A 26,331-nucleotide genomic window follows, 5' to 3' on the forward strand; every position below is an offset into this window, starting at 1 on the left:
ATGTTCTCGCAAGATTGTTAGAACCACAGCATTCGGGAGTTGGAAACTGCTACCCCGAAGGAAGCTCCATAGAGCCCTGGCCCCAGAGTCTACCCTCAGAACACCAAGGTTTGGATTGGCAGAGGGCATGTGCTAAAAACAGGAGGCTGGCGAAGGTCACCCACTCCCCTGCACTGGCACGCACTGTCTTTGCATCCCCACAGCCTGGGAGCGTCCACCTGGGAGGAAACTGGTCAACAGCACCGCACACACAGTTATTCTTCCTTTCCCCTCCCTCCCTCTCTTGCTCCATCCCTCTCTCCCTCCCTTCCTTCCTCTCTTCTGCTGGGGATTGAACCCAGGGCCTAACAGCATCATACCACACACACAGTTATTCTCCCTTCTCCTCCCTCCCTCTCTTCCTTCTTCCCTCCCTCTATTCCTTCCTTCCTTCCTTCTGTTGGGGATTAAACCCAGAGCCTTGTGCATACCAAGCAAGTGCTCTTCCACTGAGAAACGTAGTTATTCTGAGAAAAGTTTTATATGGACAACACATACCATACTTTAAATGTTTAAATGAATAAGAACACAACAAACAAGAAGAAAAGTGCAGGCTCAGCCAAGGAAGCTACCACAAGGAACAAGTTTGGAGCTATTCAGTAGTGTCAAACACTGAACCATATTTACAAGTCTAATTTGGAACCTGGTACAGGAGAAAGTTGAGGGAGAGTCATGCATGAAATAAAAAACATATCTACTGAGATATAAACACCCACATTTTCACACTTCTTTTGCCCATTTTCTCCACAAGGAACAAATCAGCCAAAGGAAAAGCCCATTTCTCCAGAGTCCCTCTATTTACTATGGACCTGTGAGAGGAGCCCCATGTAGGCTTGGATTCAAGGAGGCCAACATCACTCTCCTAGGCTCCACTCACCCCTGAGAATTTAGCAAGGGAATGTCTGAGACACAAGTACAAATACCCAGAAGAGACCAAAAAAAATATGGCTTGCTTAACTTATACATATACACAAGGGCACAGTGTCTCCAAGCTCTTCTACATTCTGTTCTTCACTCGATCTTAGCAGACCTCTGGCCTCGGCACCACAGCTTAGTCAAGCTGTGACATGCAGATGAAACCAGTATTTGGATCCAGCACATACTGGGTCAGACATTTCATCCAAGACGGTCACAGATGCCAGCCCCAAGTGAGCCCTCAGGGTCCTGCAGCTGTTTGCTCTGTGGAGTGGAAGTTCAGGCATTTCCCTCCCTGGGTTTCTTCTTGCTTCCTTCCACTGCTGCCAACCTCTTCACTGTTCCCTCTGGACCCAGACAGCTGCTCTGTGTATGTGCATATAATTTATTGTTCTGCTGCTGGTGCCTTATCCCCAGCTGCTGGCTTCTCCACGTGTGAGTCTGGAGGGATCAGACACTGGACCTCCTCTGTACTGATGGCAACTTTATCTGGCTGGAGCCACCTCTTGAAATGTTCCAAGGTGCTAGGAAAGAGCAGAAGGCAAGGGTGTCTGTATGAGACCTTGCTGATTCATTGCTTAATGATTAGCTTCGTTGTTCAAATACTGCCTTCCCTCCCACCAATTTCTCCCTACAATTGTTCTTCTCGGCTAACATGGGGAGAAGCGCTACACTTCTTGACAGCTGTGCATCCTGGCAGCTCCGTGGCATAATTTACCCCCTAGTGGGCACTTTTGCTAAAGCAGCACCAGGCCTCCTTCACACATGCCTCAGAAGGCCTGATGAGGACAGTCAAGAGCTTATGCCTCAGTCCTGTCTTTTCTTCCTCAAAACCAAAGAGGAGGGGAACTGTCGAGAAACACTCAACTAAGTACCAAATTACTAGTGAGGCAGCAGCCTGATCAGAAGCCTGCCTCTCATACTGGAGAGGCTCAGTTACACATATAGCACATATTTATGGGAAAGACAGGTTTTGGGGTTGGTTTTTTGTGTGGGGGGGGCTTGTTTGCTTATTTCGTTCCATAGGAAGTCCCCAAGATAGAAACATCTAAGTACCAAATGTTCCCACCAAGGAATGTCCACTGGGGAGGTGGGGAAGCAAAAATAAGGGAATAGCCACTATGCCAGAGGGCTTTTTGCTTGCTTGTGTAGAGTGGGGAAATGTGCAGTTGCCTTGTTTTTTGGGGTTTTTTTGTCTTTTCTCTTTTTTTTTTTCTCGGTGCTGGGGACCGAATTCAAGCGCCCTTCCACTGAGCTAAATCCCCAACCCCTACAGTGGGGAAATGTGACTGTTGGGCTCATGGTGGTCCCCTCTCCCACACACTATACTTAAGTATACCTTACAGCTATTAGACATTCATGGTAAAGTAGAATAATTTAAACTTCATTCTATGCTCTGTAACAGCGCAAAGTCATAACAACAGACTTTAGATATCAGTCAGTGGAGGGGGAATTACGTTTTAGACAGTTGGACTTTTTTTTTTTTTAAACATTTTATTTAACAAGAATTTATATCTTACATCTTTTCCCCAGGAGCATATGCAAAGTGTACAGGTGTTTTGTTTTTTTGGTGGGCCTGGGGTTTGAACTCAGGGCCTTGAGTTTCCTAGGCAGGTACTCAACCACTTGAGCCATACCTTCAGCCCAGACAGTTGGATTTCTCAGCTTATAACTTCCTTGCCAAAAGCATGGTAGGAAGAGGGTCACCTACCTGACCTTCGCCAGCTCCCTGAAAATGTTCTGTTCATAATATAAACTTTGAAGTTGAAACACAAACGCATGGCTACTGTTTCCTGGTCTCATTGCTGTTCTGAGCAATGAGAGAAAGAAGCGTTCCCACAGGTGTGGGCCTGGGAAACAACTGCAAGTGTCAGCGGTCAGAGCAAGCAGCTGGGGAGAACAGGATGTAATGGGACATTTAATCATGCACCACCCTCCCCAAAGAGTTGTTCAAATTATTTCTATAGAAAATGGAAAAAGCGCTGTGTTTTAGTCATGGATAAGTACACAGAAACATGCCAATTTATTTCAGAGAAAGAGAATTCCTACTGACCAATTGTGCAGGAGAAAGTTTTGTCTTCTCAGAACTGAAGTGGAAAGCCACAGGCCGTGGCTCACACCTGCAATCCTAGCTACTTGGGAGGCTGAGATCACGAGGATCATAGTTTGAGGCCAGCCCCAGGCAAGTAGTTCATGAGACCCAATTTCCAAAATAATCAGAGCAAAATAGATCAGAGTTGTGGGTCAAGTGGCAGAGCACCTGCTTTGCAAGTGTGAAGTCCTGAGTTCAAATGCCAGTCCCACCAATAAAAGAACTAGAGCAGAGAGGAATATTCATGAGGAGAGAGGCTACAAGCAAATACAAATTATTAGTGGGTCAGGAGTCTGCATCTTCAAATCACCTATCTTTGGGACAGCTTAAGGCTCATTTATGTTGAACCTTTAGAGATAGAAAAGGGTAGAATCTGTATCATTTTCTGAAGCCTGACAGGGTAGTTGGCCTGACCATAAGATGCTACATTGAATTCTGAAGAAAATAGGGTATGATGCAGCAATATTTGTGAAAATGTAAATGAAAGCACTTTGCAAATTTAAAAGTTAAATGTAACAATGAAGTTGTTTTTTGTTTTGTTTTTTGGTGGTGGTGGGATTTTAATACAGGCCTCAGGTGCTCTACCTCATAAGTCATGCCCCCAGCCCTTTTTCCTTTGGTCATTGAGATAGGGTCTCTCATTTATGCCTGGGCTGGCCTGGACTGAGACCCTCCTCCTAGATGGGAAGACAGCTGCATGCCATTGTGCCCAGCTTTTTACTGGTCAAGATCAGGGTCTTGTGAACTTTTTGCCTAGGCTGGCCTCAAAGTATAATTTTCCAAGTCTCTGCCTTCTGAGTGACTGAGATTACAGTCATGAGCCAACATGCCTAGCTAACTGTGAAGTTTTATTCATATATTGTCCTTGATTTCACCAGTAGCATTTTCATTTGACATGATGAATTCTCAAAGTGAAGGTTAATGATGTGTTGTAAGCTTAGGTGAAATTATATCCCCTAAGACCTTTTTCCTTTTTGGTGGGACTGGAGTTTGAACTCAGGCCTTCACTCTTGTAAAGCAGGTGCTCTACACTTGAGCCACAACTCCAGTCCCCTGCTAAGATCTTTTGTTAAAATTCTGGTTTTCACTTCACTACTCCCACCATTTTTTTTTTTTTTCCTTTTTGTGGTACTGGGGTTTGCACTCAGGGCCTTATGCTTGTTAGGCAGGTGCCTATTACTTGAGCCACTCTGCTAGCTGATTTCTTTAAAAAAAATTCAATTAAATTTCTTTTTTAACTGATATGTAAAAACATAAAATTGTGCTTATTAAAATGGTAGGTTCCCCTACCAATTTTTATTTTGAATAATTTCTTACCAAGATTTAAAATTCTGCTTGCAGGGAAACAGACTGTCACAGGAACTGGATGGGGACAAATTACCTCTCATCAGAATCAAGTCCATCCACAAAGAAATCTGATGCCAACTTCTCCTGGAGGAATCGGTCCCAGCATTCCTTCTTGGCTTGGGCCAGAGTTCGTAGCATGTCCTTGGAAGTCACTTCCTCATTTAATCCTTTGATTCTTCTTAGTTTCTTCTCTAAAGAGAAAAGATACAGAGCTTAACAATAAAAGTGAGGATGAAATTAAATATTAACTAAATTTCAAATGTAAAATATCAGTTGAACAATTCTCTCACTGATGAACACACCCTTATTCCCTCACTTGCAAAGGAGGCTGAACATACTTCTTTTTCCTTCACAATGTCCCCATCCTGTTATATCAAAAAAAAATATTTAGTCTCAGAAAAAGGAAAAGCCATAGGTTTTCATAAATCAATCAATGGCATGCTTGCTTTGAGATTACAGAAGCCAGCAGGTATCTCTCTAAGGAATGCTTGTTTTCTTGGCTTGACATGTGTACACTATCGTCTTTTTTCAGCTCCTTGAAAATAATGTCTCTGAGGAGTAAACGTTTTTTTTTTCCTGTTATGGTAACATGAAGTGCTTTCCAAACCTCATGAGAAAGAACTAGAGAGAATGATGAGAGAGCCAATGGTTCATTAGACTCTAGAACTGACTTCATGAGAACGAGTAATAAGAGACCTTTAAGATCTCCATGTGTGATTAAATTTTTGATTAAAGAAAAAGAATCTCCTAACATTTAAAAAAAGTTGCTCGATTTGTGACCTGGATTTTGGAATCTAATACAAGTAAACATCCTGCAATCCCTTTGAAAGTGGTCCACATGGCTTCCTGATGATAGAGGTTCAGTTAATCTTCTTTGAATTTTAAGTATAATTGTTGAATGGCTCTCCCCTATAGAAAGGTGCAGGAAAGGCCGTCACCATTTACCAGCTGGTCTTGTCTTCAACTATAATATAGTCATGAGCCACATGATGCCCAATGTTGTGGTCAAGGATGGACCACATACACCATGGTGGTTTCCTGTTGATGGTCAAGTGAGGTCATGGCTGTTTGAGTCTGAGTAAATACATGCTACAATGTTCACACAATGATGAGATCACCTGACACACCTCTCGGAACATATTCCTGCTGTTAAGCAATGCATGACTGTGCATGGGTAAGTGGTTTTTTTGGTTAGGGAAGAACAGACATCAAACTCAGAACCAATAGCAATAGACACTTTCTTTGAGACAGGGTCTAGCTATGTAGCACAGGCTGGCCTCAGATACTGGATCTTCCTTCCTCAGCCTCCTTATCACCATTAAGCAGATGGTCTATCTGCCACAAACAGGACTTTCAACCCCCTCGCCATGACTGTGAGCATTACTATACTACCTTTGGTGGCTTTCTGACAAATTTTACACTAATCCCTCATCTTTGTCATTCTCCGCCATTCCAACTCTGTTTTTCTCATTCTTTTTTCTTCCAGTATGTCATTAATGAAATTCCTTTTGTTTTCCCAAGAGATTTTTTAGCAATCCTATAAGTTCTCTTTGACTCTTCTTTCTGTTCTTCTTCAAAAGCTCCTTCCTCCAGAAGGATGGAGGTGTGGCTCAGTGGTACAGCTGAATTGCTTTTCCTTCCTCAAATAATAATTTCCAGGTTTGGTCTTGTGACACATGGATGGGTGTCATGAATGTTCAACACTAAAAGGGGACCATAAGAAAGTATTTTGAAAGTTTTCACCATAAGGAAATGAAAAATGTTTGAGGAAACAGGTACGTCTATTCTGTTTTAAATGTTACAGAATGTATATATGTACTGAAACAGTACACAGTGCCTCATCAGTATGTACACTTTTTATGTCTTTATGTATTAGTTTAGAAATAAATTCAAAAGGGCTGGGGACAAGGCTTTATGGTACAACACTTTCTTCGGGTGTTTTAGGCCTGGTTCAATTCCCAGGACTGATAGATAGATAGATAGATAACACAATTCCAAAGACCGGCAATCTCTTTCCTCTCACAAGGAACACTCTTAGTCTCTTTCCTGTGTTAGAGATTTTCTAGAAACTTACACCATGGCCATATAACAGGCAGTAAAAATGTGTTCAGGCTGGGTGCCAGTGGCTCACACCTGTAATCCTGGCTACTCAGAAGGCAGATATCAAGAGGGTGGAAGCCAGACCTATCTCGAGAATATCCAACATAAAATAGGACTGGCAGAGTGACTCAAGTGGTAGAGCACTTGCCTAGCAAGGATGAAGCTCTGAATTCAAAACCCAGTACCCCCCAAAATAATAATAATAATAAATAAAAATGTGTTCAGGAAATATTAAAAACAAACCAAAAGAAAAAATAGCTATTGGGCTGGCAGAGTGGCTCAAGTGGTAGGGTGCTGGCTTAGCAAGTGTGAGGACCTGAGTTCAAACTCCAGGACCACCAAAAAAAAAAGGCTAACAGGAGGCAGAATAAATCTTTTACGAATATGCTAAAATTTAATTAAGGTATTGAATATAACACTTTTCAAATTCTACTATCAGAAATCCCCAAGTAGCTTTGGGGCCATGAGTTTTTCTATCATGATTGCATAAAATTTAACTCTTTTGAGTTATTTGAACTCAAATGGGCCACCAATAGCAACCAAGAGTGTTCTATAGAATGCCAAGAATAAAACAGAATTTAGATCAAAAGATGAAAAGCACAAGGTGACACAAACAGGTTTTTTTTATTTTGCTTTGCTTTGTTTTGTTTTTTTGGTGGGACTGGGGTTTGAATTGAGGATGGGGGTCTCTCAAACTATTGGGAAGAAGCCCCACCTTTACTTGCACTTCTCTTAAAACTGTTTTTGTAGCTGGGCGCTGATAGCTCACGCCTGTAATCCTAGCTCCTCAGGAGACAGATATCAGGAGGATCACGGTTCAAAGTCAGCCTGAGCAAAACAGTTTGTGAGACCCTGTCTTCAAAAAAACCATCACAAAAAAAAAACAGGGTTGGTGAGGGCTGGTGGAGTGGCTCAAGTGGTAGACTGCTTGCCTAGCAAGCAGAAGGCCCTGAGTTCACACCCCAGTCTCACCAAAAAAAAAAAGAAAAAGAGAGAGCAAGAAAGCAGGCTGGGCACTGTGGCTCACTTCTGTACTCCCACCTCCTCTGGAAGCAGAGATGGGGAAGACAGAGGTTCAAGGCCAGCCTGGACAATAAGTTTGCAACCAACAAAAGCTAGGCATGGTGGCATGTACCTGTCATCCCAGCCACATGGGAAGCATAATAGGAGAACCAGGCTGGCCAGGGCATAAATGCAAGACCCTATTTGAAAAATACCTAAAGCAAAAAAAAAGTCTAAGGCATGGCTCAAGGGGTAGAGAGCTTGCCAAGCAAGCACAAGGCCCAAATTTCAAAACCCAGAATATGAGACAGAATGAGCTATTTAACTTACCTAGAGATGCTAAATACACTTCTGAGTCTTGCAAGGGAGCCCAGGGCTTTAAAGCTGGCTCCACAGCAAAGTCTGCGGCCCTCCTCTGGCCTTCACCTGCAGGGTGACAATCCACAAAGGAGTCCGAGAAGGCACTGTTTGCAGCATCTTCTTGGGTGGGGTTTGGCAGACAGGAGCAGATGTCAGCCCAGAGATCCTGGCCGGATCTTGAGGCTGTAGAGTCTATACTCTCAAACATTTTCATCTGGAATCTGAGCTGGAAAACAGGAGTTCAAGTCAGTAAACACAAGCTGTAAGGACACAGGATAAGTGTGTGGAATTCACAAGTTTGTTTACCCATTCAAGAAATGTAATAGGCTTTAAAGAAGTTTCTTTTAGGCTGCACACAGTAGTACATGTCTATAATCTCAGTTACTTGACAGGTGGATGTCGGGAGGATCATGGTTTGAAGCCAACTCAAGTAAAAAGTTAACAAGATCCTATCTCAATTAATAAGCCAAGCATGATGGTGTATATCTGTAATCTCAGCTATGTGGAAAGTATAGGTAGGAGAACTGATGCCTACACTGGCCTGGGCAAATGCATGAGACCCTATCTGAAAAAATAACTAAAAGCAACAGGACTGGAGGCGTGGCTCAAGTGGTAGAGCACCTACCTGACAAATGCAAAGACCCGAGTTTAAACCCAGTCGCATTAAAAAAAAAAGTTTTTAACAAAAGTTAAAAATCTTTTCTATCAGGTTCAACTCCTACAGGCAATTGGGTTCCTTTTCTGGCTCAGCACTCAAGTTGTTTTCATGAAGTGGGTTTTTGGAAATGGAATTTCTACAAGCCCAGACACAAAAGAACAAGCATTTCTTGATACCATTATATGAGAAACCAGTCAAATTGATAGACAGAATATAGATCGGTGCTCACCAGGGACTTGAGTGGAGGGAGAGAATGGGGGGGTTGCTATTTACTGGGTTCAGAGCTTCCATTTGGGAAGAAGAGAATGTTCTGGAGATGGATGGAGGCTACAGTTGCACAAGAACATAAATGGGGCTGAACAGTACACAGGAGAGTGGGTGGCTGACATGGTAAATTTTACTCCCACAAGAATTTCTAGGACAAGCCAGGCGCCGATGCCTCACACCTATAATCCTAGCAACTCAGGGGCAGAGATCAGGAGGATTGCAGTTCGAAGCCACCCCGGGCAAATAGTTCACCAGACCCTAACTTGAAAAAAACCATCACATAAAAAGGCTGGTGAAGTAGCTCAAGATGAAGGCCCTGAGTTCAAATTGTGGTACCACAAAAAAAAAAAATTTCCAGAACAGAGTGCAGTGGCCTGAAGAGCAATGCGCCTAAGTTTTATTGTGCCTGCTGTGACACATACCTCACCCTTGACTGCATCCATGAGGACACTGCCTGACTGACAGAGCAATGGCCACATTTCAACAAGGATAGTCCTGAGGGCCTTTCTCTGCTCCTCCTCTTGCAGGGGCAATGACCGCCCCATCCCCCAGTCTCCTGGGTCCTCCCTGCCCTGGTATGATGTCAGCAGCCCCCTGGAAGACCACAAGCCAACGATGCCTGGGCCTCCAGGGTGAGATGTGCTCGTCCCATGATGGTGCTCACTCAATCAGGAATGACTCGACCAGACAGATAAGGATAAAAGGCAGGCTCAAGACAGATAAGGACACAAGGCAGGCCTCTGTGCATCGGTTTTATGTTATGTGTTCTGCTTCACCAGGGGCTCACCGTGCTGTGATGCTGGGTGTTTTCCAACACGATAATAAGGAAGACTTGCTCCCCTTCTTATCAAGAGAACAGTTTTGGAGGGAACAAGTGGGGCCAAAAAGTACAGTTTGCATTTGATTGTGAAATGTGAAAATAAAATTGTCAGCTCTTTTAGTTAAAATGTGCTCCCTTTTTCCTCCCCTCTGTATTCTTTATGTGTATTATAAAAGCAATTTTTAAAAAGAATTTCCAGGATGCTTCTAGTGTGCACAACTAGCTATACTTTTCTCCAAAGATCTCCAAAATACCACTGGTCTACAGCCAATTAAACTCTGTCTTCAACAGGGCACAGACTGACGGCCTTGTACAGTCCTACACACGTGAAGACAGAGAAGTACTGCTCCGTGAAGCGTCTGTCAGAGAGTACTGTCATAGTATAAGGACATGTGGCTGCATTTATGTCATTTTATTTTGTTTTCTTCTCCAGGCTTTATTTCTTATCACATTATTATAATTATTATCATTGTCATTACCAGGACACTCTTGGTGTCACCACTGCCGTGGAGAAAACATGAAGTAAGCTCTGGTTTTTGGTGAGCAGTATTCATGTGTACAACAGTAATTTTTGTGATAATAATGTAGCATACTCCATGCAGTTGCCAGTTACTTGAGTAATTTTAGAGTACAGAGCTCTGTACATCCTGAACATTCAAGGTGTTCTTTTGGGGTTGGGAGGAGTACCACCATACCTTTTACCTTGGGGGTAGATTTTCACAAAATTAAGGTCAGGGGAAACACTCAGCAGATCACACAATGATTTAAACCCAAAACCAGTACCAGAGCTGGATGCTGGTGGCTCACACCCGTACTCCTGGCTACTCAAGGAGGCAGACACCAATATTGAGGATGCTTGATTCATTTTTCCCATAACTTCGCCCCATTTCCACTAAAGCCAGAGAGGAGGAGAAGGAGGATGGACTGCGACGAGGAAGAGAGACTGAGGCTCAGAACAGCTACTGACAATGTGGCGTACTGCTCCAATATCCTTATTTTTACCCAGTACCAATGCTCTCTGGGAAATATACTGAAAGCAGCCCATGCAGGGACATCAGGGTCAGATGGGAAGGGCTCTGCCCCGAGCCCGGGGGCTTTCATAATCTCCCAGGTTTATAGGATCGGTAGACACCTTTCAAGAGGAGCTTTAGAGATCAGGAAAACAGTCCAGGAGACAGAGTTCAGCCAGGGCAAGGGCCCGAAGTAGGAGGGACAGGCTGTCACGGAGTCCCTGGGCGGCTGACGAACCCCCATCTGAAGTCCTCCGAACACACCTAACCGCAAACTTCGCTCTCACCGGAGTCCCGGGTGCCCTGCTCCCAGGGCGTCCAGAACCGGGCAGGAAACCCTATGTCCAGACCCCAGGCCTCAGTCACTCGGGCCTCAAGAACTGGATGGGCAGGAAGAATCATGTAATTGACACCCTCTGTGGTGTTCCGGGGTTAGGCCAGAGCAAAGAACACAAAACACTGGGCACCCCGGCACCCCTCACCTACCGCAATCTCCTGCCCAGCAGCACGCAAACGACCGGCTTCAGGTCTGTCGCCGGCAGTCAGGAAGAAGCGGGGAGGAGTGGAGTCTCCGGGTGACGGAGCCGAGAGTTCTCCAATCACTGTCCGACCTAGTGACGTTATGCACGTTGATTGGTCAGCTATCACTCCTGAGGACGCAAGGAGTAGAGGGCGGAGAAGCGGTGGGCGGGACTATGGTTGCCGTGAAACGGTGGAAGCGTGTCCTCTGAGCCTTACACTCTCCGCTCCAGGGGATGGGGTTGATTCCTTGGCTATCCAGGGGTTCCAGCTCTCCACCTGCCCATCCCTTGCTCGGATAGGGAAGCCCAGTTTTCAAGACCTTTGACTTTTCTTGGTCCCCGGAGATCTTCCTGACCTCTAAAGCCCTTCTTGAAACCTAGATGGTTATTAAAGCTTCCTGGCTCTGGGTAGCCCTTTCCACCCAACCCTGCTTGGACTGTTTTCAGTATATTTCCCAAACAGATAGATTATTAGAAATTGGAGACAGTACATCATATATCAATTACTTCCCAGTCAGTTCCCTGGGTGTTTACTACCCAAGTTAGCGCATCAGTGACTTCTTTCCTTAGTGTCACGGGAGACCCATGCCCCATCAGTGAGTTCATTTAGTGAAAAGACACCAAGCTCCTGTTGTGTTCTATGCATTGTAAGCATGGATTCCAGACATGTAAGACAGTGTGAGTCTGAGATTCTTCTAGTGTTGTGTGGGAGGGGGATGCCAAGGAGGCAGACAAGATCACAAATCACATCAGAGTTACAGAGTATGTGAAGGGAATGTGGCCACAGTATATGAAATAAAATGTATATCAGAGACACTTTTTAAAAGATGTTCTTGGATAACCTCCAAGGAATACCAACATGTTCATTGAGTTACAACCCTTCCCTGTCCCCAATTTCCAGGGATGTTTCTGTCTCCCCCAAAAAACACGTGATGAAAGACATCAGCCAACCATCAGTAGAAGTAACTTGACTGAGACATTGTCTCTAGATGTGTCAAACCCTATCGATGTAGCTATGATAGTAACAACCAACCACCATCTACAAGTAGCACTGTAGCAGGGAGGAAGATCAGAAGAAAACAGACTAGGCCTGAGTCCTGAGAAAGTAGCAGGGAGGTAAGGATGGCATAGCAGAGATAAAACCTGAGAAATCTGAACATGAGGAAAGTCATGTAGCACCAGGGAGGGGAGAGTCACATAGCACTAGGGTAAAGTAGCCAATAAAATGAAATATAACCATCTATGGATTAGACCTTGCTTTTTGCTTCTGAAATCTGCTTGCAAGGATATATAAGGTAAGACCCTTTTGTTCTCAGGACTCAGCCTTTGGACATGAGTCCGCTGAGTCTGTGCTGGCACAATAAAACGTTGCTTCCTGCTAATTGCCTCAAGAGTCCCGTATCTCAGCTAGAAAACTCCCGCAACAGCACAACAAGGTACTCCTCCTCCTCCTCCTATTCTTCTCTCTCTTCTCCTCCTTTTCCTCTCTCTTTCTCTCTTTCTCTCATCCCCCCCCCCAGGAAAAATGATTTCACAGTTTCCCATTGCTCTTTAAAAATACTTAAATCTAGCCAGGCGCCAGTGGCTCACATCTGTAATCCTAACTACTCAGAAGACAGAGATCAGGAGGGTCCTGGTTCAAAGACAGCTGGGACAAATAGTTTGTGAGACCCTATCTCCAAAAAACCCATCACAAAAAAAAGGGCTGGTGGAGTGGCTCAAGTATTTTTAAAAAAATTCTTAAATCCTCATGATAGTAAATTCAAACCACAGAACTAATGCCAGCCAGTTTAAACAGAAAGTAAAAGTATTAATTAAAGCAGCTCTGTCTGCTAGATCCTTCTATGATGCTCAAAATGTTCTGAATCTAAGCTGTCCAGCAAGATAACCACTAGCTTCATACAACTCTTGAGGACTTAAAATGTGACAGTGTAACTGAGGAATTGAACTTTAAATACTATTGTAGTTAATTTAAATGTAAGTAGCTAGCCTGGTGCCGGTGGCTCACAACCGTAATCCTAGCCACTCAGGAGGCAGAGGTTAGGAGAATGGTGGTTCAAAGCCTGCCCTAGGCAAATAGTTTGCAAGACCCTATCTTGGAAAAAAACCAACACAAAAAGGACTGGTGGAATGGCTCAAGTGGTAGAGCACCTGCCTACCAAGCATGAGGTCCTGAGTTCAAACCCCAGTGCCACCTAAATAAATTTAAATAGCCACGTATGGCTAACCCTGACCCTATTGTATAGCAGAAGACTGTAGTATATTAAGTAGTTGTGGTATGTTAAGTAGTTCACAGACTCTCAAAGTGAACAAATCACGCTTAAGATTGACCAGGAAACACCCCACTGTCACGAACATAGACATTATAGCTGGCATTGTTGCCTGTGCACTGGACACAGGAAACTCCCCCATTGAGGACCTCCCCCCAGATCTAGACACTTTTTTTCTAGATATGGCTCTACACTGTGTCTGCTTTTACTCCTGTGTGCTTTAGATGGATGGAGGCCGGGTCAAATGCCTATGCCCAAGCAGCAAAGGAGGCAGGGAACACCAGTGTATTAATCAGGGTTCTCTACAGGAACAGAACCAGTAGATGTAATTATAAATGGGGATTTTTCAGGTTGATTTACATGATTGGAGGCTGGGCAGTCCAACAATTCCTGACTGCATGCAGTCATTGAGCCAGAGAACCTGGTAGCTGCTCAGTCCAAGAAGCTGTAAGCCTCAGAACAAGGGGAACCAATGAGGCAGTCCCAGTCGCAGGCTGAAGGCCTGAAAGATCCCTGGAGAGTCACTAGAATAAAGAAGCTGGAGTCTGATGTCCATAGCCAATGGTAGTAGCAACAGACACATCACCCAGGAAAGGTGGCACTTGCACTTCCTCCTTTTCCCAGTTTTATCCTATCTGGGCTCCAGGGATATTGGTTGGTCCTGTCCACATACAGGTCAGGTCATTCTCCCTCAATTGCTGTCTTATCTGTCAATCCTCTTTACAAACGCTCTCACAGAAGAGTGCTTGATTAATCTTCTAGGTGTCTCTCAAATCAATCAAGTTGACAATTAAGGTTAACTATCAGAGGCAGTAATGTAATGTGAAAAGGTGTTCAGAAGAGGCTGGATGTCCACAGAGTACAACAAATGCTTCCTCAACATGGTCTATGTTAGTGCTTCTCAAGCCTTGACGTGCAGACAAATCACCTACAAATCAGGGTGAGTGCAGATTCTCATTCAGTACGTCAGAAGGAAAGGGAGTAAGTTTTTTTGTTTTCTTTCTCCATAGTTTTGCTAAGCACTACTCTAAGTGTTTTATTGGAATGAATTTATTTAATTCTCCAACACTATCCTGGAACAACCTGGTTCTGATTTATGAGAACTAGCCCCAAGGAACTGTGAGACTGAAGAAAGAAAGAGGGAGACAGACTATTGGGGACTTACTGACAGAGCATGGTTCTGGCTGGCAGCAAGACCAGTGGACCCCTGCAATTTGGGTCAGAAGAAGGGAGGCTTATATTATGGTTGGGACAAAAGTGAATTCAAGGTTTAACTAGTTTATCTTAAGCTAATATCAAGAACATCAGGCACATACCTGGCATTGATGGTGCCAGTGTTCAGGAGTAAAGTTCCACATGTCTAATGGTTTTGTTTATTTATTGTATACAGGAAAGTGATGTGGGGAAAACCAACAGAGGTCAAGGGCAATCATGGTGATTATGACTCAAGATGCCTATGATGAAGTTGACTGAACCCTACAAACTCTATGAAGTAGAAAGACTAGTTAAGAATAATTTTCTGGGTTGGAGATTTGGCTCAAGTGATAGAGTGCTTGCTTAGCATGAAGCCCTGAGCTCAAACCCCAGTACTGCCAGAAAAAAAATACTTTTCTTTTGGATAAGATGTATCTTCATTGTAAATTTCTTAATAAGATGATTCATTTGAGAAGTAGTGCAGCAGAGAGGAGGATCAGAAGAAAACAGACTAGGCCTGAGTCCTGAGAAAGTAGCAGGGAGGTAGGGACGGCATAGCAGAGAGATAAAACCTGAGAAATCTGAACATGAGGAAGGTCACGTTGCACCAGGGAGGGGAAAGTCACATAGCACTAGGGTAAAGTAGCCAATAAAGTAAATATAGCCATCTATGGATTAGACTTTGCTTTTTGCTTCTGTAATCTGCTTGCAAGGGTACATAAGGTAAGACCCCTTTGTTCTCAGGGCTCAGCCTTTGGACATGAGTCCGCTGAGTCTGTGCTGGCACAATAAAACGTTGCTTCCTGCTAATTGCCTCAAGAGTCCCATGTCTCAGCTAGCAAACTCCCACGACAGTGGTGTATTACCTTTGAAGCTGTTTTGTTCTAATGCACCCACAATCAATGGAAAATTTGACTTCTTATTTTGAGGAAGGAACAGAAATCTGGCTTTTTAGAATAAAGAGTTCTATAGGATCTGAGAATACCTATAGAACCTATACTTACAGTTCTGAGGATACCTCAGGGTACTCTGAAGTAAGAGTGACAGCTGCAATCCTTTAGTTAGTTTGGGGAGACTGATAATTTGCAGAGCAATGTAGCATTCTTCCCTACTCCTCTACAGAAAGCTAAAGCATATGGTAAGCATGTCCTAAATCAACAATAGCATTTTATATCGTAAAAGCATATGTAAGGCTAATGCTATCTGTTGAATTAGAATAGACATTTGTCCCTTTTTTGTACATGAGCATCCAAATACCTATGTATTTGAAGGAATCCCACTCTAGAACCGAAGAGGGTCATATTCTTCTATCTCCAGCCACCCTGAAAGTGAAGACTCAGACCTATGGCCCAGGCTTGGCTGATGGATATTGTTTATTTATCATATACTGGGAAACTACTCAGGGAAAGCCAATTAACATCCAAGTGCCTATGTGTTTCTTTGTGGCACTAATACCCTTTCCATAATTATCTCTCTGATGAAGTTAGTCAGAGTAGATTTCATCATTTTGCATTTAAGAACCCTGGCAAAGTGCTTTGTTGTTGTGCTTGATTTTTGGTTGGTGGATTGTTCTGTTTTGCAGTACTGGGGACTGAACCCAGGGTTTTCCACACTGTACCATTTGAGCCACACCTTCAGCCCCCATTTGCAGTTTTACTGTGCAAGTGGATTTGGATCGGAGTATATAGAAGGCAAATGGGAAATCTCTAATCCTTTTCATGCTGTGGAGGGTGTGAAAAACATTGTTTCTGGGGTGTGTGTGTGTAATACACAGATGGCTATTGAGATATGTCATATACTATAATAATCACCCTTTTAGTGTATACAATAGGGTTAGGAGGTGTAGCTCAGTGGTAGAGTTCTTGAGGCTCTAATATCCCTAACACCGCAAAATTAATCAATCAATAAAAAGTAAATCAAATACACAGTAAAGTGGATTTTAGTATATCCACAGAGATTAGCAACTTTCATGTTTGTTGAAATTTTTTGTTGTTTTTGTTTTATTTTGTTTTAAATAAACTCCTTTCAAGCGTTTCTCCAGACCCAAGGAACTTTGCACACTTGTACATGGACCGTATATGATCATCTCCTGCTATGTCTTTTACACAGAGCACGCCTGAAGATTTCCTTCATGAGTTAACGTGGTCTCTCCCTACTAGAAGGACGTTGGCGTGAGGTCGCTTTTGGTGAGACAGCCTCAGCTCTCCACTGGCCACCAGTCAAGTCATTTATCTCAGTTCCAGCGGCTCACTCATTCATTCACTCCGCGCGGGCCCCGCCCCGGCGCTGAGTCTCGCAGATTGGCTGGAACCTAGTGACGCCATCAGATCGCGACCCTGGAGCGGCCGCGCTGTCATGTGGCTGGGCGGCCGCGGATGGCTCGGCTTCCTTGTGCAGTGGCGCTTGGTTCTGCGGCCCTTCAGCTTTGCCAAGACTTGGGGTGGCTGTAGGGGGCCGATGGCGGGAACACTGTCTACCGGAGAGGAGTCAGGAGGCGGGCTGAGGACGCTGGTGCAGCAAAACGGAGATGCTGGGAGCGACGCGAAGGATGAGTCGCTCCCGGGGCCCCCGGAGCCGACAGGCCGCGGAGCGGAGCCGGCCGTGGGAAGTGGGGATGCAGCCCCGGAGAGCGGAGAGCCGGCTTCAGCGCCAGCTGCCGACCCGGGCAAACGTAAGAAGCGGCGGGGTGCAGCCGGGGAGCGCGTGGTGCCGCCCCCAAAGAAAAGGCGCACTGGGGTCAGCTTTGGCGACGAGCATTTCGCAGAGACCAGCTACTACTTCGAGGGCGGCCTGCGCAAGGTGCGGCCCTATTACTTTGACTTCCGGACCTACTGTAAAGGCCGCTGGGTGGGCCACAGCTTGCTGCACGTCTTCAGCACCGAGTTCCGAGCACAGCCGCTGGCCTACTACGAGGCCGCGGTCCGGGCAGGCCGCCTGCACCTCAACGAAAAGCCAGTACGAGACCTCAGCATCGTGCTCAAGGTGGAGTCCGAAGGGGCAGGCCACGAGCGGGCGAGGAAGGGAGGCAGGGTTTTATGAGACTTCGTAGTGCATAGGTGCTGAAGTAAAATTATGGAAATTCAGAAGCGATCCCAGTCTCACTTGCAGCTCTTTCAGTGCCCGCTCCTCGTCTCCGCAGGCCTTTCCGTGCTGCAGAACTCTGCCTATTTATCCTAGGTTTCCAAGGGTCAGAAGTTGAAATTCCCTCGTTCCTTTCTATGTACTATCTTGTGGCAAGGGCATTACGTATTTTCTACCTTGCGTCCTCTCTGTACAAATAATAATAATAATAGGGGTTATCATATGTATTCTTACCGTGTGGGGGGCACAAAATTAAGCATCGTATGTACTTTAATGTTTAATTCTAGTGACAACCTTGTGGAGGAGGTATTGCCGTCCCATTTTATTTGCAAGAAAACTAAAATAAGGCAAACCGTGCTGGTAGGCAACAGTACCACTTCCAAAGCCTGTGTTCTTATAACTACTACTTAAAGTATTAATCACACAGCCTGATAGGTAATAAAATTACTAGGTGTCAGGAATAGGGATTCAAACTGTCTGGCCAGGTGCTTTGACCCCTTCTTTAAGATTCTGTCACATCTAAGAGAGACCAGAACCTGTGTCAAAAACACTGGCTTGAATTTGGGGATCTTCTCTCCCATCTCTTGAAAACCACAGGTGTGGTCTAACCGGAAGGAAACTGAGACCCAGAGAAGCTTGCCCAACAGCATGTAGTAAGCCTGTGGCAAATCTACGTGTAGAACTCAGACCTCTGGAAGTACTGCATGGTATTGCTCAAGGTTATAAGTGATGATTGGTGGAGTTTATTAAACAAAAACGTATGGGCTGGCAGTGTGGCTCAAGTAGTTCAGTGCTTACCTACCAAGTACAAGGCCCCAATTTTACTTTTAAAATCAACTTTACTGTAAAGAATAAGCAACCAAGCAAACCTAGAAAATACCCATAATCTCACCACCCAGAGATAACCATTAACATTGTTGTATACTTTTTCATTGTGTGCTGTTTTCCTCTGTATGTCTGTATTTTTATAAAATGAGGTCACACTGTGTTTTCTGCTTAAAGAGGTTCTGTGACTGTTCTTCCACGTCAAAAGAGCAAGGAAGGCTGCCTGTGAAGCTGCTGGCCCCAGCTGACTGGTTATCGATGTTTTTGACAGGACAATGATTTCTTGCGGAACACAGTGCACAGGCATGAGCCACCAGTCACAGCAGAGCCTATTCGCCTGCTGGCTGAGAACGAAGATGTGGTGGTTGTAGACAAGCCTTCCTCCATTCCTGTTCACCCCTGTGGCCGCTTCCGACACAACACGGTCATCTTCATCCTAGGCAAGGAGCACCAGCTGAAGGAGCTACACCCATTACATCGGCTTGACCGCCTGACCTCAGGGGTACTCATGTTTGCCAAGACAGCTGTGGTCTCTGAGAGGATTCATGAGCAGGTTCGGGACCGGCAGGTGAGCCAGGCTTTGTCATTTCCACGTCACTTCCTGGGCTCATGAGCCTCTGTGTCAGAACAGTATCATGGAATTCTAGAACTAAAGTGGGCCTTGATGTTTTTCTGGCCTAGCTTCCTACTTTCAGGAAGCTAAGTGCCTAACTATGCCAAGAACAGGTTATCCTGGATATTTCCAAAGATCTTTAGATATGACATAAACTGCCTCACTTGGTAGTATGCTGTTTTGAAGTTCTAGAGTGCTGACAGGATGATGAAGGTTTTTAAGGTTCTGAGGAGAGCCTGCTTGGTGGGAAGGTTCTAGATAAAGTTGGAAGAGGTTTGAGTAGAAGAGCTTACAGGTAGAGATCATGGTCTTGAAACTTGGAATTCTGAACCTGGATCATAATACATTTATTGAGTGCATTTCTTGAGTGAAAGCTAGCTTATTTAGTACCAAGCACTTCAGAGCCTTATTCACTGAATGCTCAGAACAACCCTGTGGGGTAAGTGTCTTTCTAATCTCACATGTTCTAGGTGAGTGAAGGGGATTTAAGTAATGCACCCAGGATCATGAAACTGGAAAGTGGTGGCACTAGGGTTTGAATCTTCTTTCTGATACTGGTGTAGTTTTCACTCTGTCTGGAGTTTGGACTCCATGAGTACAGGCTCTGTGCTGATTTTCTCCCTTTTCTCCTGTGCAGCTGGAGAAGGAATATGTGTGCCGGGTTGAAGGGGAGTTCCCTGCCACAGAGATGACCTGCAAGGAACCCATCTTAGTGGTGTCTTACAAGGTGGGAGTATGCCGTGTGGATCCCCGGGGCAAGCCCTGTGAGACAGTGTTCCAGAGGCTGAGCTACAATGGCCACTCCAGTGTGGTACGGTGCCAGCCACTCACAGGCCGTACCCACCAGATCCGAGTCCACCTCCAATTCCTAGGCCACCCCATTCTCAATGACCCCATCTACAATTCTGTTGCCTGGGGTCCCTCCCGAGGCCGGGGTGGCCACATTCCCAAGACAGATGAGGAACTGCTCCGGGATTTGGTTGCAGAGCACCAGGCCAAACAGAGCTTGGATGTGCTAGATCTCTGTGAGGGTGACCTGTCCACAGGACTCACAGACTCGACAGCCACCTCCTCGGAGTCAGCCAACGATAGCCTGGAAGAGTTGGCTACAGCTCCCCAGAAGATGGATGGAGTGCATGAGGCAGCCTCTCAGCATCTGGGCACACCTGGTATGGCAGCTGAAACACATGGTATGAATCAAGAGACAGACCCACTCTGTGCAGAGTGCCGGCTGGTGCGACAGGATCCCTTGCCACAGGACCTCATAATGTTCCTGCATGCCTTCCGCTACAAGGGGCCAGACTTTGAGTATGTTTCACCCATGCCTGCCTGGGCCCAGGAAGACTGGCAAGAAGACTGAGGACTGTGGCCAGTGGAGGGATTGCTTCTTTGGTTGGGGCAGGGATGGACCATGGCCCAGGGGCTGACCCAGGAGCTAGTACTCAGGGTTTCTATAAAAGTGAGGTTGGGCTCTAAGGAGACCTGCTCATACTTGCTACCTCCTTCCTTTTCCCTCCAGCTAGAATTTGGGAATTTTCTGGTTTGTAAATATATCTCTTTTTTTTTAACACCTATGTGTCTGATTTTTCTTACTGTTTCTTATTATGTTTATTATTTTTATGATGCTGGGGATCAAATCCAGGGCCTTGCAGTGCTAGAAAAGCATTCTACCACTGAGCTACATCTGCAGCCCTTGGTTTTACTGAGACAGGGTCTTACTTTGTAGCTTAGGTTGGTCTTGAACTCCCTATGTATCCCAGGCTGGCCTCAAACTCTTGATCTTCCTGCTACCACCTTCTGAATGCTAGAATTGCAAGCATATACCACCATACACAGCTTTTTTGTTTTTATTTGAGGTAAAAGTCACATACCATAAAATTAACCACTTTTAAGATGTGCAATTTAAAGACATTTGGTATATTCACAGTGTTGGACAATCATCATCATATAGTTTCAAAGCATTTTCTTCACCCAAAAAGGAAACCGCTGCCTATTAAGCAGTCATTCCCTATTCACTTCTCCCTAGCCCTTGGTAACAATCTACCATCTGTCTTTATGAGTTTGTCTATTCTGGATATTTCATATAAATGGAATCATACAATATGTGAGCTTTTGTGTCTGTGTTTGACTTAGCAAATGTTTACAAGATTCATCTATATGCCAATATTTTTTAATGCTGGAATACACACATGAATGCCTGGCTCCTTCATAGCAGAGCACACATGTTGAGATGTATAGAATACAAAGGGGACTGGTGGAAATACAATACGATTCTGTCTGGAAGTGTTGCCCCAGATTTCTCAGAGAAAGAGGCATTTAACAGTGAGTTAGAATTTGCCAAGGTAGAGGCAGAACTCCAGGTAGAGAGGCAACATGAGCAAATATATTATTATCTCCTTTCCAGAAATAAAGGTATATTCCAAAGATAAGACAGAGGAGACACCCAAAGAGAATGGTTTTAGGAATATTTGGCCATTAACTCCCAGTCATTGTCATTGTCAACTGACTGTTGAGGCCTTTGCATGGCTTGTATATCACAAGATATTCTAAACTGCAAGGCATAACAAGAGCTCAGGTGATGCAGGATTCTCATGGGTCTGAGTATCTGCTTAGGCTGAAGGAGAGACTCAAGTAGTAAGAGAGCCTGCTTAGCAATCATGTAAGTCCTAAGTTCAAACCCCAGTACCACAAAAAAAAGAAAAAAAGCTGAATATCTATCTGTTCTACTTCACAGAAACCTTATCTCTATCCCATGAACCAGCTAACTTCCCTTACGTGGAGACCCTCTGTAACTCAGGAGCTCTAGGCTCAAGGACTGGAAAAAATCAGATATTCAAACTCATTCATTCAGCAGATATTTGAGTGCAACTATGTACTAGGTTTATACTAGGCTCGGTATATAGAGGTGAATGAGGTAAATCTCTCATCCAGCACTGCCATGCTTGGAGAACTCATGGCTGCACTAGCCCATATGTGGATTCCCTGTCACACTGAGATGATCCTTACTGAAATGAAGAAATTGCTCCTGAACCAGAGAGGAGGTTGCACAGAAGAAAAAGATCCTAGGGGGAAAAAGCCTGAAAAAACAAAAATGTGTAGGATGAGAACATATTAAACACAAAATAAATGCAAATAAAACAAAAAGATAGATGATCCTACTCTTGCCCATGGAGAATACAGTCTGGGTGTACAGGGCAATATGGGAAAAACCCGTTAACAATTATTAACATGTTCTGTGTGATGAAGGGAGGTAGAGGCTGCCTCTACCTACCAGGGTTCCTTCCAAGGTTCTGAAAGGGAGCATTAACATTTGCCAATTTTCCATCTTTTCTGTTCTATATATCAGGATATTTTCAATATATCCTATTCTTATTTTAGTCCATTTCAAAAGTTATTGATGTAGGGACACATGGATGGGCTTGAAAAGGTCCTCCATCTCTTGAAATTGTATGCAAAACTTTGTGTATATATCTATTTTTCTGAAGAAAATGTCTGCATATTTCAATCTATTCTTTAAAGCTGCTATGTCTACTAGAAGCCACATGTGGCTAGTTAAATTTAATTAAAATTAAATGAAATGTAAAATGCAGTTCTGTTGCACCAGCCACATTTTCAGCATTCAGAGCTGCCCAGTTCAGTAGCTACCATATATTGAACAACACAGATATAGAACATTTCTGTCACTGCATAATGTTCTGTTGCACACCATTGCTTTTCTATGTAAAATGAGTTAAAAATCCACTACGATGCACCCTCACTGGTCTGCAGACACCTAACTAAAACTGTGTGTGTATGTGTGTGTGTGTGTGTGTGTGTGTGTGTGTGTGTGTGTGTGTGGTCGTCGCATGGGTTCTTCCACCTAGCACATTCTAGCTGAGTAACTGGTCTCTGAGGTAGTCACATGCTGTGCTAGATAGTAGGATATTTATGTAGACCCTGTGAAAAATGTACTGCCCCTAAGGAGCTCAGGTTGAATGCAGTTGATCTTTCCTATGGTTAACAGCTGGCTGTTCTCATATGTCTTTTCTCTTTATAAAATGGTATCCTTAGCTGGGCATATTGGCTCACACCTGTAATCCTAGCTACTTAGTAGTCTGAGAGTGGAGTTGTGTGTTGAGGCCAGTCTGAGCAAAAAAGTTAGTGAGACCTCCATCTCAACCAATAAAAAGCTGGGCATGGTGGTATGTTGTCATCCTAACTATGGGGGAAGTGTAAATAGGAGGATGGCAGTCCAGCCCAGCCCAGGTATAAACATGAGACTATTTGAAAAATACCTAAAGCAAAATGAGCTGGGGTTGTGGCTTAAGTGGTAGAGAACCTGCCTAGCAAGTTCAAGGCCCTGATTTAAAACCCAATATTGCCCAAAATAAACAAACAAACAACAACAAAAAAAGGGCAAATAGTTCTTGAGACACCCATCTCCAAAATAACCAGAGCAAAGTGGACTGGAGGTATGGTTCAAGTAATAGAATGCCTGCTTTGTAAGCAGGAAACCTTGAGTTCAAACCCCAGTACTGCCAAAAAAAAAAAAAATAGTAATGATAAAAAATTTTAAAATAACCATTTTTTAGAATTTAACTCTTATTATAGTCCCCTCCTCTTCTGATACTCTAGAAGTATTAAAAAATAACTTAAAAACTTTATTAAAAATTAAGTGGTCTCCTTCCTGGCTTTTCTATCCATAGATGCAAAAATTTGGGGATTTTTTTATTTTTCTGGTGGTACTGGGTTTGAACTACGGGCTTCACAGTTGCTAGGCAACCACTTGCTCTTATCACTTAAGCCACTCTGCCAGCCCATATGTTTTTAAAAAAATAAAATCCCATAATCTCTGCAACTTGGTTTTCTCTAAGACACCTTTTTTTGTGTGTATGTTTTATGGATTGAACCCAGGGACTGTGCATGCTAAGCACTTGCTCTACCACTGTACACCCCATACACAGACATTTTTTTCTTTATAGTGGCATTGTGTTCCATTGTGTGACTACATCATAATTTTTTTGGGTTGGGGGGCTTGAACTCAGGTCCTCACATTTGCTAGGCAGGTGCTCTACCACTTGAGCCACGCCCGCAGCCCTACAACATAATGGACTCCATCTCCCATTGTGGAATTTTAGGTGTTTGCAGTGTTTCATTACCCTCAAGCTGCAGTGAACACCCTTATATTATATCCAACTACACTTGTAGTAATGTCTCTGTACAACAATTTTTAGAGTAATGATGGGGTCAATAGCTTCAAATATTGATAGGTAATGCCAAACTGCCCTTAAAGATTATACCAATTTACATTCTATCCATAGTGTGAGAGGCAGAGGTCCCTGAATGTAGTGACTTTGACAGCTGGCCAGTCAGCTGTTTTTTAAGGTTTGATTCTTGCAGCCATCAATTTCCTGGAATGTCTGTACCTCTTAATGGAAGACCTAGATTTTCTGGAGTCAAGCTTGCTCCCAAAGACTTCAGAGAAAATGTGTTCATTCCAGAGCTTTGAGTCACTGGTCATCACAACTCAGATTTTCTAGAGCATAAGGTTATTAGAAACCAAAGACAGAAGTAAAGCAGCCTAAGGAAATTGACCAGGTTTTAGATGGGGCAAGTTTACTGCAGTCAGAGGTACCACACAGAAATGCACTCATTCTGCTCAGAATTCTGCCGTGTACAAGGTGGGCATTACTGTCTATCTATATTATGATTATTGTCTTCTTCCCCTCCAAATCCTCCATTTACTCTATTTTCCTTTCATTTGAAGCTTGTTCATGTTTTCCCAAACTACATCTTGATCAGTCACTAACCACACAAAATATTACCAATAAGCTGGGGTCCTACTCTACTCAGGCATTGTGGGTAGTTAGTCCAGTTATTCCAAGGCCTTGACAGGTCTTTATAATCATCAGCATGAGCAGTGAGGTGACAGCAGGTGGCAGCAGGTGGTGTCCTCTTATATGGACTCAGGTGTTGGGACCCTTAGACCTCCCACAAGTATTACAGCTCCCACACCTTGGAGGGCCAGACCCTGTAAGAAAGTATTACAGCTCTCTTCCTACACCAGGGTCCACAGTTTCTTCTTTCTAGGTCTTCACAGTATTCTAAATTTTTTTTTTCCTTTGGCAGTACTGGGGTTTGAACTCAGGGCCTCAAGATAGGGTCTCTTGAACTATTTGCCTGTGGCTAGCTTCAAACTGTGATCCTCCTGATCTCTGCCTCCTGAGTAGCTAGGGTTATAGGCATGAGCCACCAGCTTCTGGAGCTGACTTTGTTCAGCCTCAGCTCTCTGCTTTCTCACACTTTCTCTTTACTTGTGCCATCCATCACTATCTCTGCCACCTCGGTTCCCTCTTGTTTTTATCCTGGCCACTGTCACTGCTACTGCTGGGCAGTGGCTCTGTATGGGCTCTGCCATTGCCTTTTATCACTATCTCTGTGGTCACTATCACTGCTGCAGCTCTGCCACTACAGCACCACTAGCTCTTTGATTGGCTGCCAGGGTGGCTCCTGCTGCCCCAGCCCCAAATGCTGTTTCTGCTTCTTTTTCCCTTCTTTCTGTTACCAGCTCAGCTATTCTACTAATGATGAAGAAAAAAGTAGGAAGGAAGACCACCTGAGAGCAGCCTTATTGAGCTTAAGGTTGCAACACAAGGGGCAGCACAGAAGGATGTCCCCTGGCTGACTCACAAAGTGGACTGAACAAACTGCTTATATAGCCAGAAAGAGTGTGACCAGGGTGTCTGCACCAGTCAGGCTGATCCTCTCATGCAAATGAAGGACTGTGCTTGCACCAGTCACAGTTCTCCTGCTAGGCCACCTGGAAGTGCTTGCCCTCTGGCCTGGGGGAAGTGACTGCAGGGTATTCTAGAATTCATAGAGGCTTGTGTGGCCAAAAGTCCCTTGCAAGCTGTTTACTAGGGCAGTGCCTTCAGGAGGTGGAGTAGTCCTTTGAGTTCAAAGTGACCAGCGCTGGCATGAGGGCAGCCAGGGCTCCAGGGAAGCGTCTAATACTGCCAACTAGGGAGTCAAATTGCTCCAGCCCCCAACATCTTAGCTTAGTTAAAGAAAAATAAACATTAGAGGGGGTGCTTAGAATAAAAGTCTATTAACATTAGCAGTGCTTTAACAGTATTCAACAGTGCTCTAACAATGCTTAACTCCTGCCCTGGACTCCAGGGAGAATTGAGAGTTAGCAGTTAAGCATTAGCCAGAAAAGATGACTTTCATGTACCTGC

General features: G+C 44.3%; 2 protein-coding genes and 1 non-coding gene across 4 annotated transcripts; 2 read left to right on the forward strand and 1 right to left on the reverse strand.

Annotated features, from left to right (window-relative positions):
• Nucleotides 1–603: 603 nt before the first annotated feature.
• Ccdc32 (coiled-coil domain containing 32) lies at nucleotides 604–11,207 on the reverse strand. Of its 2 annotated transcripts, none has more exons than XM_020176317.2 (4): nucleotides 11,097–11,207; nucleotides 7,826–8,076; nucleotides 4,428–4,584; nucleotides 604–1,478 (listed from the first exon to the last, which is right to left on the reverse strand). In XM_020176317.2, exons 2-4 carry the CDS (start codon nucleotides 8,067–8,069, stop codon nucleotides 1,340–1,342), a joined length of 540 nt encoding a protein of 179 aa, XP_020031906.1. In that variant the 5' UTR covers nucleotides 8,070–8,076; nucleotides 11,097–11,207; the 3' UTR covers nucleotides 604–1,339. The 2 variants fall into 2 exon arrangements, with proteins under 2 accessions (XP_020031906.1, XP_020031905.1); XM_020176316.2 differs by having other exon boundaries at nucleotides 7,826–8,081; nucleotides 11,097–11,201.
• A 2,048-nt stretch (nucleotides 11,208–13,255) lies between these two features.
• On the forward strand, nucleotides 13,256–13,328 carry Trnag-acc (transfer RNA glycine (anticodon ACC)). Its single transcript has one exon. It is a non-coding gene; the product is annotated as a tRNA-Gly (tRNA).
• A 3,609-nt stretch (nucleotides 13,329–16,937) lies between these two features.
• On the forward strand, nucleotides 16,938–20,682 carry Rpusd2 (RNA pseudouridine synthase domain containing 2). The gene is made up of 3 exons (XM_020176315.2): nucleotides 16,938–17,577; nucleotides 18,773–19,069; nucleotides 19,752–20,682. The coding sequence occupies exons 1-3, from the start codon at nucleotides 16,951–16,953 to the stop codon at nucleotides 20,472–20,474; spliced, it is 1,647 nt and encodes a 548-aa protein (XP_020031904.2). The 5' UTR covers nucleotides 16,938–16,950; the 3' UTR covers nucleotides 20,475–20,682.
• Nucleotides 20,683–26,331: the final 5,649 nt, after the last annotated feature.

This window comes from Castor canadensis, chromosome 2, assembly GCF_047511655.1.
Source record: "Castor canadensis chromosome 2, mCasCan1.hap1v2, whole genome shotgun sequence".
NCBI lineage: Eukaryota > Metazoa > Chordata > Mammalia > Rodentia > Castoridae > Castor > Castor canadensis.

Bases quoted from the DNA above. Each gene is read 5' to 3' on its own strand.
- Ccdc32 (XM_020176317.2), bottom strand. From the start codon at position 8,069: ATGAAAATGTTTGAGAGTATAGACTCTACAGCCTCAAGATCCGGCCAG. The intron at 4,585-7,825 runs GTAAGTTAAATA...TTTTCTCTTTAG, and splicing joins AGTGTATTTAGCATCTCTAG to AGAAGAAACTAAGAAGAATC. The intron at 1,479-4,427 runs GTAATTTGTCCC...GCTCTTTCCTAG, and splicing joins GGACTTGATTCTGATGAGAG to CACCTTGGAACATTTCAAGA.
- Rpusd2 (XM_020176315.2), top strand. From the start codon at position 16,951: ATGTGGCTGGGCGGCCGCGGATGGCTCGGCTTCCTTGTGCAGTGGCGC. The intron at 17,578-18,772 runs GTGGAGTCCGAA...TGTTTTTGACAG, and splicing joins ACCTCAGCATCGTGCTCAAG to GACAATGATTTCTTGCGGAA. The intron at 19,070-19,751 runs GTGAGCCAGGCT...TCTCCTGTGCAG, and splicing joins AGCAGGTTCGGGACCGGCAG to CTGGAGAAGGAATATGTGTG.